The sequence below is a fragment of the Pristiophorus japonicus genome, unplaced genomic scaffold, assembly GCF_044704955.1.
Source record: "Pristiophorus japonicus isolate sPriJap1 unplaced genomic scaffold, sPriJap1.hap1 HAP1_SCAFFOLD_293, whole genome shotgun sequence".
Lineage (NCBI taxonomy): Eukaryota > Metazoa > Chordata > Chondrichthyes > Pristiophoridae > Pristiophorus > Pristiophorus japonicus.
The window spans coordinates 223621-236430 of NW_027252702.1; the positions used below are offsets into that span (position 1 = coordinate 223621).

At 42.4% G+C, this 12810-nt stretch overlaps 1 gene segment (V, D, J or C); it reads right to left on the reverse strand.

Annotated features, from left to right (window-relative positions):
- Window positions 1-856: 856 nt before the first annotated feature.
- Window positions 857-12143, reverse strand: LOC139248770 (Ig heavy chain C region-like). The segment is given in 8 exon segments: window positions 857-1279; window positions 1705-2022; window positions 3550-3867; window positions 3943-4245; window positions 6252-6572; window positions 10606-10673; window positions 11699-11963; window positions 12101-12143. Coding segments are annotated over 8 exon segments (2019 nt in total).
- Between the last annotated feature and the right edge of the window lie 667 nt (window positions 12144-12810).

Below are 12810 nucleotides of genomic sequence, written 5' to 3' on the forward strand. Positions count from 1 at the left end.
GTTAGCGTCAGAAATCAGAGGCAGTGCATGGGTTCAGAGGTGGTGGTGAGATAGAGCTTGGTGTTTTCAGTGTACTTGTGGTATCTGATGTTTCATGATGTCACCGAGGGGCAGCATGTAATGAAAGAGGAGGGTACTAAAGATAGATCCTTGAGGGACACCAGAGGTAACGGTGAGGGAGACGGAAGAGACACCAATGAAGGAGATTATCTGCCTACCAATGGCTAAGTAAGTGGCAATCGCCAGTCTTATTGCATAGTTGACATTGTAATGGGCAGCAGGATAATCGTTCACCTTTATTCATTCCTTTCTACAAATGGACATCTCATTGGCCAATTGCACACCACATGAGCTCTGTAAGCTTCCAAGAACGGTGAGGATCAGTGTAAGCTGATTCAAAGTACCAGTATTGTCTCCACAAAGTGGGGCAAAGGGAACGTGCTGCACAGGCGGAATATTACACAATGGTTCAACATGTGTCTGGATCAAGTTGTAAATCATCATCACGAAGATCACACGCATATAACCAAAAATGCGGGAAGACAGATGGTTTTTATTCTGCTTTTATTACAAGAAGCGGAGCCACCTACAGACTTCAGCTCAATTTCATATTTATCCAACAACATCACGCAACCCTTCAAGGGATCTTCAGAAATATTGCAGCTTTGTTATAAAACGGCACTAAGGTTATTCATGGTTATCGGATTTCAACCACAATTATGCAACATTGAGGGATATAGTTTGACATATTAGCGAAATACATCATCAATTGTTAGCTGATCTGGAGGGTGACAGTGACGGAGGGTAAATGGGAGATTCGCTGACTCAAACACAAACAATGATGAACATCACAGCAGCAACACTTCTATAGCAAATATCCACTCAACCACGGGTGGTTATGTACACGATGTAAAACTGTCGGTTAGAACAAGTGAAACGTTAACTAAAGTAGGTTTACCGTGAGATTTATTGATACTTCTGATTAAATTCATTTTGAGGGACGGGTGTCCCACTAAGCAGGAGTAAGTGTCGCCGCTGTTCCACTCCGCCGCGGCCAGCCTTAGCCTGCTGCCAATGGAGCTGGAACCGGGTTTATTCTCCATGTCCGGTTGGCTCGGGGAAGCTGAATCCAAAAGGGTGTCATTGACCATCCAAGCGATGTAAATCTCAGCAGGGTAAAAACCGCTGGCCAGGCACACCAGTGTAGCCGTCTTCTCAGTGTCAATCTCGTCTGGTGATGGAGGCAGCACGTAGACCTTAGGACGGTGCATTTCACCAACTGCAAAGAGAGCAATATTTATTAAACTGAGTGTATCCCTTGTCCGCTCTTCTCTTCCCGTCTCCCTCTTCCAGTGAAACTCCGCATTTGGGCATTTGGAGCCGTGTCCTATCTGTGAGAGTTTACACATTTCTCTGCCTGGTCCGGGGTGTCTTTAATGGGCTCTCATTGGTAGATTTATTGTGGTATGATGTTAGTTTGCAAAGGGTTGAAGACAGTCACCAATTTAGAAAATACTATCAGTGTTGGGACGCAACATGTTCAAACCCCTCATATTTCTCATTCTACTCTGTACCCGTGTGGTGAATAGCAGGAACCCAGGCTATATATCACTGACTAAAGGAGAATTTACAATAGACAGCGGATGAATCGTACCGACCAATGATCATCGGATCAGTATGCCAACGAGTATTATCTGTGCTTACCCTTTGTTTTCCTGGTGGAGATTTTCACTGGAGTCGGCAATTCTCTGTCCTCTACGAAGCACAGATATTCAACCCCACTGTCCCACTCGGCCGCGGAGACTTTCAGTTTGCTAACGATGGCGGATTTACTTCCGCTCCACTCTGGAGTTAGAGTCTCTACTCCTTCCGTTCTCCACCTGCCTCCCACTTGCCAGGACACACGGACGTTTTCTAAATCGCTGAACACGACTTCACACACAATGGTCGCTGTCTGCTGGGTCCAAATCTCTTCAAAGACAGGGTTCAGTATCTTTACAGAAATGCCTGCCTCATGACAATCTAGAAAAAGAGGGAATGGTTATTTCACACTGTCATGTTAAAACCACGCGAAGCAACAACAGTAACTCACTCAAAGAGATGTGAATAATTCCACTTACTGTAGTGAGTTATGGGTTTTCTCAGATTATTTCTTCTGAGCTAATAAGTTGGTTCCCCATTCTTGTCCAGTTGCTTTCGGCCTTCTGACTTCTTTGGGTGATGCGCTCAATAATATTTCCGATCATTTATTCCGAGCTCGAGCACTGCCTGCTATTTAATGGGGGCTGACTGTCCCCGCTCCGGTGATGGAAACATTCACCCTTCAGACTGACTGATACTGGAGGACAACCGCCGCCCTGTGGCCTGTATGTGGCAGGTCCCAGTACTGCTCATACAAAGTGAGCAAAAGTCATCTCTATTGCAATGATAAAGTCCGGGCAATGGACGGAACAGTGCCCTGAGCACCAGCACCAACCATCAGATGCTTTGTATCATTTGTCACCGCTCTGGCTGTCTCGCTTACAGAGTAGAAAGTGTTGAGGAACATAGCAGCTACCCCTCAGGGCTAGGAAGGAGCGCTGTTGGTAGGTTGGGGTTAAATACTCCATTGTTTGAAAAGTTTAAAGGGAAGAAACTATAATTTTATGATGAGATACCTGACCGGCAATGCTGGATATTGCCATTAGTGACAGTGGAAATGTCTTCTGATATCCGTACCTTGACAACATTAAGGGAATTACTACCAGAAATTGTAAAACATGTCTTAAATTTTTAACTTAAAATCGGCAACTTCTGTATGCATCAGATAAAATCTGACAGAATGAACATTCCCCCTCATTGTTTTCACGAAAAGCTAAAGTTTGAATGCTTCCCCGTCACTCGCAGTGTGGGGCTGAGACAATTATTGCACAAACATTTTGATTTGATTGAACAACAATTAGAAGCGAGAAGGTAATCACAAGGGTGGCTTTTGCACCCATCAAACCAGAGTGTCACATAATTGGGTTCAGTCCATGGAGACGGTATGTGTCTCCTCCTGTGACATGTAACACCGGTGGAGGAGAGTTCTCGAATACTTAAAATGTTCCATGGTGATGTACATCGATTGGTTGCGCCCATTGGTTGATTTTGTCTTTTACTTCACTGCCGGCAACCACTCAGGGTTGTGCTGGAATTTAATCAGGAAGTGCAGATTGAAACAAACACCAATCAAAATCTGCTGCTCAGAGTGAACATAGGAACACTCTGTCTTTAACCACTGCATATTTCTGCTTAAAGATAGCCCACAATCACCAGGGTACCGTGCCGTGAAATTAGACAAATGCTGATCCTGCCCCTTCTTACCTTTGGTCCACACATCCCTTGTGGCGGAGCACATATTGAGCGCTGATCATTTTATCGTCCACCTGCTGCCTGGGAGTTAGGGACGCATACATTTTGTTACAGCTAGAGGGATCTCATCACTGGGGCGTGCGTTGTTCAGTGCTGGCTTTAGATTAAAGAACTGAGTGCTGATTGTGTGATAGTACTTTGTGGAACTGTCCTTACCTTTCGGGCTGCTGATGGTCCCCGTCACAGAGGATTGTGAAGGTGGATGTGAGGCTGCACAGGTATACTTTGATCCTTTCTGCCATTCCGCTGATGGTAAAACAAGCAGGCTCCTTGTGCTGAAGGTCAGATCCTGTTCAAGAGCAGTAGGGAAATGGGTGACATTCACGCTCAATGCAGCTCCGTCTTTCTCCCAGGACACGGTGATGTTGTCAGGGTAGAATCCTCTGATCAAACATGAGAGAGTGGCAGTGCTCGTAGTTTGAATCTCCGCTGGCGATGGAGGCAGGAGGCGGAGCTTTGGTCTCACTGGCTCCACTGTAACAAAAGTTCACCCAGTGTTAGTGTCTCATCCACTGCCATTCGAAAACAAGGCTTTATATTGTTACCCACCTTTTGCTTTTCCTGTTCGTTTTGATACCGTCGTCGATGATTGACCCTCCTGTGCCGAACACACGAACTCTACCCCGCTCTCCCACTCTTCCACGCTGCATGTCAAACGGCCAATGGTCAGGTACTGATCTCCATACTTAGTAGCTGGTTCGGTCAGAACTCCTTCAGTCCTCAACTTTCCACCCATTGTCCAAGAGATCGAAACCTCAGTGGGAACTGTCGAGACCACTTCACACACCAAGGTGGCAGTTCTATTGATCCAAATTTGTTGAACGGATGGGTCTCTGAGAAATACTGCGAGCTCTGTCAGTGAGAAACCAGAGGTTCATAATCGGTACAATGTTTTTGTGTTCTCAATTTCGGCAGTTCAGCAAGATTTTTAATTTCATTGATAATTGTTTGCATGGCAAGATGTGATCTTGTCTCTCACTGATTATTGTTGAATTTAAAACATCATTCTGGTGTTTCCATGTATGTTCAGTCACATCATAACTTTGTAAAACAGATCTAAACAGAGAGGTAGAGAAAGAAAGGGAGATACAGAGATAGTGAGACAGAGAGATAGGAAGAAACATAAAGATAGAAGATAGGTAGAAAGAGAGACAGATATGAAGAGATGGAAGCAGAGATAGAGAGGCATAGGTAGAGGAGGAGAAAGACAGACAAATATATATAATATATATATATATATATATATATATATAGTGTGTGTGTGTGTGTGTATATATTACACATGCACACACATACATACATATGTGTGTGTGTGGGTATATTTGTGCGAGTATAGGAATACATATATATGTGTGTGTGTATATATATACACCCACCACACACACACCATCGAGCCTGTCCCAAACAATTGCGATACCTTGTGTATCACAACATATAAACTCCACCCCACCCGAAACCACGTGATCTTCTGGGTGCGGTAGAAATACAGCTAAAAAATCTCAAGTCGAGCATTTTCTAACTAGCGCATCGATCTTTGTATCGTCTGTAATTGTGCAAATTATGCACAAAACCCCAAATCGAAATCATTAATAAAAATAGTAAAATGCGACGTTCCCAGCACTGATCCCTGCGGGATCCCACTGGTGACCGCTCCCCAAACAGATCCGAGTACATCTCTCGCTACTTTTAGCCTGCATCCTGCCAGATAGTACTGAATCGATCTCAATATATGTCTACTAATACGAGAGAATGCGACCTTAGAGAGAAGCCTCTTATGCGGTACATTTTACAAAGCATTTTAGAAATCTAAGTAGACATTGTCTACTGGGCTTTCCTCATCCACCAACTTTGTAATTTTTCAAAAAATGTAAAATAGATTTGAGAGACATAATCTTATTTGTATGAAGCCATTTTGGGTGTCCTTAACTGGTCCATCCCGTTATATAAATATATATCTATAGAGAGAGGGAGAGTCAGAGAAAGGAAGATGGATTGAATGAATCCTACAGCATAGATGATCATTTGGTCTATGTCTGAGGCCACCATGGAAGTGCGCTCTTCTCGGTTGTTCCTGGCCCTTACCCATGACTATTTTTAAACAAAAGACCAGCTTATTGTTGAAAGGTATTGTGATCGAATCTGTCAGATTAATCTAATGACAGCTTTCTCTCACTCTCTATCTCTCTCTCTCTTTCTGTTATTTCTTTCTCCGTCCCTGTCTCATCCATTTCATTTCTGTGTGGATACCCTGTATCACTTACAATCCATCCTCCCGCAATTAGTGAGTAACAGAAACACACTGTTACAGTTTGATCCTCTTTGCCGAAGATAGGCTGTGCGTTTTTGTTTGGTTTTGCCTGGATTTGATTTGGTAAATTAATTATGTAAACTGTTTCACAATTCTTTATACATTGTTTGTAAGATCTTAAAAGTTTATGATCGATGTGTTTGTTGACCATAGTACAATGTTCATGTACGCGTTAACACATCTCAAACTACCATTTGTATCATCCGCGGAACAGCGAGCACCTTCAGGTACCTCAGGAATTACCGCTGCAACAGAAAATGATAGAATGATACCGCACCGAAGGAACCCATTCGGCCCATCCTGCTTGTGCTGGCTCATTGAACGAGCACCTTCAGTTATCGCGGCAATTGCTGCTAAAACATTCCAAACTATATTTACTGTAGTTTTACACTGTACCATAAGCTGTCGCCGATTTTACTAAGGCCGGGTTCAGGGCTGTTTAATCTTCATCGATAAATGATCACAATAACTTCTCATCTGATCCAACACTGGTCAAGGAATTGAGAATGTTTCACCTGTGCAGCCGTGTGAATTGGTTACATTTGCTCACCTGATGTGGACCGAATTTCTTTCCACTGGTTACTTTTGGTTGGGGGGTGTGAGACATGACAGCTGTACACGGAACCGCTCGACCATTCCTGGAGGGGCACCTTAAGGAGGCTCGTGGAGCTAAAGACTCCGTTGGAATTCTTAGCTGGCGACGAGGTGGTAAAGCCAGACGATATTGCGTTTCCGTTCTTCTCCCAGCTCACGGCAATGCTTTCTGGCTGGTATTCGCTGATGAGGCAAACCAGTTGCACAAAACCCTTTGCTCTCAGTTCGTCAGTTGCAGAGTAGAGGAGACTGATGATTGGTGGAGTAGGTTGTACTGCTAAAATTACAAAGAAGGACTTACTCTCTCTCTCTATAATGACGATTAGACAGTTTATAACAGGCGAGGGACAATATTTATCCTTCAACCAACATATAAAACAGATGATCTGATCATTTTCACATTGTTGTTGTGGGACCTTGCTGTGCGCAAATTGGTTGCCACTTTTCCTATATTACAAAAGTGACTGCACTTCAAAAATACTTCATTGGCTGTAACGCGCTTTGGAGCATCCCAGGATCTTAAAATGTTCAATATACATGCAAGTCTTATTTTATGTATTTTATATCTGTGGTTAATTATCGTTTAATTTACTTCCATTAACGTTGCTTTGAAATTTGACGCCACCTGAAATATATATTTTTCAAAGGGCCCATAATAATTTGATTGGCTCACAGCCTAGCGCTCTGCAGAATTTAACGCATATGGATGAAAAATCATAGAGGAGTTATAAAAGTAACCGCATCTAAAATGTCACTGCTCCGTTCACATTCAAAAATATATTATTGATTTGAGTAACCGTTTGTTGAGACTTATAAGAACAGAAGATCATAAAAACATAAGACATAGGAGCAGGAGTGGGGCATACGTCCCCTCGAGACCGCTCCACCATTCAATATCTTGGTTGATCATCGACCTCAACTCCAATTTCCCGTCCGTTTCCCCTCGACTCTAAAAATCTACCTATCTCAGCCTTGAATATATTCAGAGACTCAGCATCCACAGTCCTCTGTGTAGAGAATTCCAAAGATTCACTGCCCTCTGAGTGAAGCAATTCCCCCTCGTAACTCTCCTAAATGGCCCACCGCTTATACTGAGACTGTGCCCCCTATTTCCAGACGCTCCAGCTCGGGGCAGCAACCTCTCACCGTTTATCCTGTCAATCCCCTTCATAATATTGTATGTTTTAAGAAGGTCAACTCTCATTCTTCTAAACTCCAGAAAGTATAGGCCCATTCGAGACAATCTCTCATCATATGATAGCACTCTCAACTCAGGATTCAATCTAGTGAAGCTCCATTGTACTGCCTCCAAGGCAAGTATATCCTTCCTTAGATAAGGAGACCAAAACTGTGCACAGTACTCCAGGTGTGGTCTCAATAAGGCATTGTACAATTGTAGCAAGACTTCCTCACTCTTATAATATAACCCCTTGCAATAAAGGACACGATGCCATTTGCCTTCCTTATTGCTCACTGTACCTGCTTGCTACCGTTCTGAGTTTCTCACACACAAATCTCTCTGAACACCAACTTTTAAAGGTTTCTCAGCATTAAAAGAATCTGTTTTTTTATTCTTCCTACCAAAGTGAATGACGTCACATTTCTCCACTCACTGATTCTAGCTGTACCCCTTTGCAGACGGTTTGTGTTCTCACAGCTTACTGTTCGACCGAGCTTCGTATCGTCAGAAAACTTGGATATATTACACTCAATCCCTTCGTCAAGGTCATTTTCCCGAATTCACAAAATGTGCTGTGGGCCAGAGGGGGTTCTCATCCTGAACGTGCAACAGTGAATATACTACCTAACAGATATACTTTAAGTACACAAGGGATGAGCATAGGCAGGGCTGGAGCTGTGTCCTTGCAAGAGCCGAGAAAATAAAGGTAGCTGATAAAATGGAACAGTCAGAGAGGCTAGGTGAATCTCAAATTACCACTGATGACGTTTGACAAAATATTGAGTGAAAAAATGAAACATCAAAAGAGGAAGTAATGAAATAGCGAGATAGAAGCAAACAAGTCATTTAGCTCATCAACGACCATAAACGCAAACATTGAGTTCACAATCCTTGGCCAAGTTAAATGCTAATATAAAACGATTTCTCGATGATAGTGGTGATGTGAATACCATTGACAGAGGTATTAGTAGCACAGCTTCACTCGTTGTTTTCAGTCAGAGGAGAGAAGGAGGAAATTAACCCTAAAATCACCGTTGCCAATCTCAGGGAACTGGGCTTAACGCCTGACATTCCTTATTAAATGTTCCACTAGAGGGGCTGAGCCATGTTACATAGACCAGGTAGTGTCTGGGCTACTGTAACGGACAGAGTACAATGGCTGGCCCTGTAATGTCAGAAGACAAATGTTCCAGTGTTAGCTTTGTTTAAACTGGGGAGTCCCAGTTGTTTGGGGAGCGAATTCCCTGTGGGACAATCCACATGGTGCCCTGTAATAGAACCAAATGGCTTTTCTCGGCGCGCACATCCTGACGTCGTTAGGACGGGGTTCCTTTCAATCAGTGACGTATTCTGTCTCCCCGAAGAAACCCTAAAACCCAGCAATATTTTCAGTCCAATCTACGTCTCACCACCCTCTTCAAGTCAGTGTTGTTCTATGTTGCTGCCTGTCACATTTTGTGGGTTTTACGCCAGGCACATTCTCATGTCAGAGGCCACACTGGAGAACTGATGGGTCATCCTGTAACATTCACAGTGTACCTTCTCCTCGGGAGAGAGATTGAAACAGCCTGACCTAACCTGACCTGTAAGTTTTTGGTGGAATGATGTAGATCGGGTTCATATCTTATCGGATCCAGTGTCCGATTTCTAGCCATTAATGTGGAACTCTCTCGGATAACGAGCACATCCAATCAAGCGACAGGTGACAATAAACTCTTACTCTGCACATCCTCTACGGGATTCTCGTCTCTTCGAAATGCTGACTTAATATACAGGCCATCAAAACAAGACATAGGCCCTGATTAAATTCATTACTTCTTCAAATAAATTAAATCAAAGGGATTGAAAAGTATAAAGAGAGAGTCGAAGCTTTCACTATGCTCCTCAATGCATTAAATAACGAAGAGATCGCATATTTTTTATTTCTACACTCATGAGGCCTAGAAATTTCTGTGGTTGCGCGAAAGAATCGGAAATGGTTCGGCCGCCCGTTTTAGGCAGCGCCTGATATTCAGTCGAGCACAGTCAAAATGACTTTTTGCATGAAACCCACTGTGGTTTGCAAATGTTCTGCTGCTCGGTACATTCTTACACACAGACCGCCTCTGTTGTCTCAAATACGGCTTTCTCCGAGTTTGGCTTCCATGTACACAGGCTTCCACAGAATTGGAGTCTAGGGAATGAAAGTGGTCTACGCCGGGAGTGAAGCAACACACGGTGTTTCACTGTGTTAGATATAATTTTCACTGAAGTTCACAGCACAACAGGCCAACCTCTGTTTCAAGACTGGAAAAGTTTCACTGTCACTTTTAGTTGGTTTGGAATGAAAAATCTTGGCAACAGTTTTCCAATCAATGGAAATGAAAAGCTGTTGCAATGTATAATAGGCTGTCAATTCACGATCACTGGTTTCGCGTAACTGAGCGAGATCTATTTCATCCCCAGTGCCATTGTCTAGGTCACTGTAATGTGTCTGGTGATAGTCCAGAGTCACAAATGAATAGATTCGAAGGGACAATATAGTTACAAGACCTGTGCCAATATTAAGTTAACAGTTAAAGTTTTTATACAAGAAGTGATCTTAAAGGGGGAGAGAAATTCGGAGGCAACAATTAATAAAATGACACGTTATAATCTTTTCGTGTTTTCAGAAAACAATCCTCTACCCCGGAATTGTAATAAACCTTCAAATCAGAAACACTGTTTATCGGGGATATTCTGGGAGACCTCAGTAACTTTACCAGGCATGCTCCGTTTTAATTGTTTAAACTATTAGAATCTATGCAAATAAGCAGCTTAAATAAACCATGAGGGGCACGTTATACAATGAAATTGAGGTTTCTTTCGGCTTAAGATATATATTTAAATACAGGTTTGTCTGGAGGTAATTTATATAGTAAATACAGGTTTGTTTGTATATTTTTTTATACAGGTTAATTTTATTGACGAGGAAAATCTTTTTTCATTCTTTTTAAGCTAAAGCCAATTAAACTGTCAGCAAACCTAACCGACTTTCCAAAAAGAGCGTCAGCGTTTGCACAGTGCGCTTCAGATCATGTTAAACAGAACACTGATTCTTAATATCTTCTGTGAAAAGACAGTGAGAAAAGTAACAAGAGACGGCACTTACCAGGTTTCACAGTCAGCGTGGTGCCAGCTCCGTATTCATTGTAATAGCCACAGTAAGTCAGTCCCCAGTCAGCCCCGTCCAAAAAGGGTATTTGAGGCAAATGTCCGGTAATAAGTACACCAAAACAACTCCGCTTGAAGGAACTTTCTGATGTATTAGATTCATTCATACATTTCAATTTCGGTCAGTTTCTTTCCATCCAGATATTTACTATGTGCAGTGCGAAATCCTGTAACAGTGATGAAGTCAATCCATTGATTTAACATCAGACAGAGCTGAGAGATTTCAACCAAAGTTCCAAATGGAATTAATTGCAGACTTTATGTAGTAACAACCTTGAGTAAGACGCATATTGTAGAGCCACCTTTACGAGTAGGAACCAGATAACTGTTGGTGAGGTTTGTGCTATGGGCTGAGTCACTGTGTTATTCCATACACACATCATTTCACACCAGCACAAGAACTCCATTGTTGCAAACATCACAGATATTCCAAGATATTGATTGAAAGTTGCAGTAAATATGCTTCAAATCATTGCCTTTATATTGGGATCCCCGGAGATGTTCATAATTCTAAGCCACTCACAGAAATTTCTCAAAAAATATCAATATCCCACAAAGATTTTGATTTAACATTTATACAAAAATCACGTAAATGAATAGAGAAAAATCTTTAAGATATTATCCAGTGCCTGACAGAGGCAGTATGTATGTAACCGTGAGGTTATTAGCCACAGAGAGAATAACCTGTATTAATGTTGTATTAAAAGGTGTGGGGATAGTTTATGTATTAGGGGGATGCAGGATTCAATACTGTGGTATATCCATACACAGTGACAGAGACCAGTACAAAAAGGTCCCCTGTGCATTAATACATGAGCCTCAGGCCGAGACACAAACTGCAATCCAGATTCCTGCCTCAATACTTCTTGCAACAGATTTTCTTGTAAGAAAGGATGTTATCCTTCCAAAATACTGAGTGTCTACTCTTCATGTTCAAGCAACAGGTAAATATTGACCTTGTTCGTGTAACAAAGTGAGCTGATGGTTTGTGTATTGCAGGGACCTTCTCCTCCATTGCTGTGGTATCATAAGCTTGGCAATCATACGTGGCACTGTCTTCAACTTTCAGGTTATTGATTCGCAGAGAAAATGTATTTGCTCCCTTGTTGACTGTTTCAACATATCGTCCGCCAATTGTGATGCTGTTCCGATTTGATGAACCCGGATTTTTCCGGTACCAGTACGTGCTGTATAATCCATAGCTCGTATCAGTTAGGACACAGATGATGGTCAGGGAGTCGCCTGTCTCTTTTGTTGCCGTTCTTGGTGTTTGGTCCACTCTTACACCGTAGGCACCTGAATGGAGAAAATATATTTAATGCATCGTATCTGAAACAGAACACGAGTTAAAGGCGAGGCAATTTCCACAATGTAAACGCAGCCGCACAGTTTTATCCAAATTAACATTAATCCCTTTATTAAGTATCACTTACTCGGTACGCAGGCTAAAAGGACCGAAACGCAGAAAATATTCATTGTGTCTACACCAGCGGGGAACAATTTAACGAGAGCGAACTCCAGACCCCAACACCGACTGTTCTGTGTAACTGTGTGTGTCTGAACACCGACCTTATAAACCTCGAGAGACTGGGCTTATTTGCATGGGGCGGAAGGAGAGACCAATAGGAGTGAGTATAGCTCATGGGCTGTGATAGGCTGCATTGTGTTTTTTTTTTCTATTGTCACAATGGTGGTATTTGTACTGATTAATATGAACAGATAAGTAGAGAACTGCACCTAACCGTGTTTGGTTTGTTTGCATCTGTACAGATTGTGTTTCCTTACTTTCCTAATTTAATAATTTCGGAATATATTACTGCTGGATGAATAATCATATCTACGCTTATCCACTCGGGACCGAGTGTAACGTAGCCAGGTTTGCTGACGATACAAAGATGGGGTGATAAACAACAGTCTAAGTGAGTGGGCAAAAATAGAATTCTGCCTTTTAATGCAAAGGGGATGGAGTATAAAAGCAGGGAAGTCTTGCTACAGTTATACAGGGTATTGGTGAGGCCACACCTGGAATACTGCGTGCAGTTTTGGTTTCCATATTTAAGAAAGGATATATTTGCTTTGGACGCAGTTCAGCGAAGGTTCACGCGGTTGATTCTGGAGATGAGGGGATTGACGTATGAGGAAA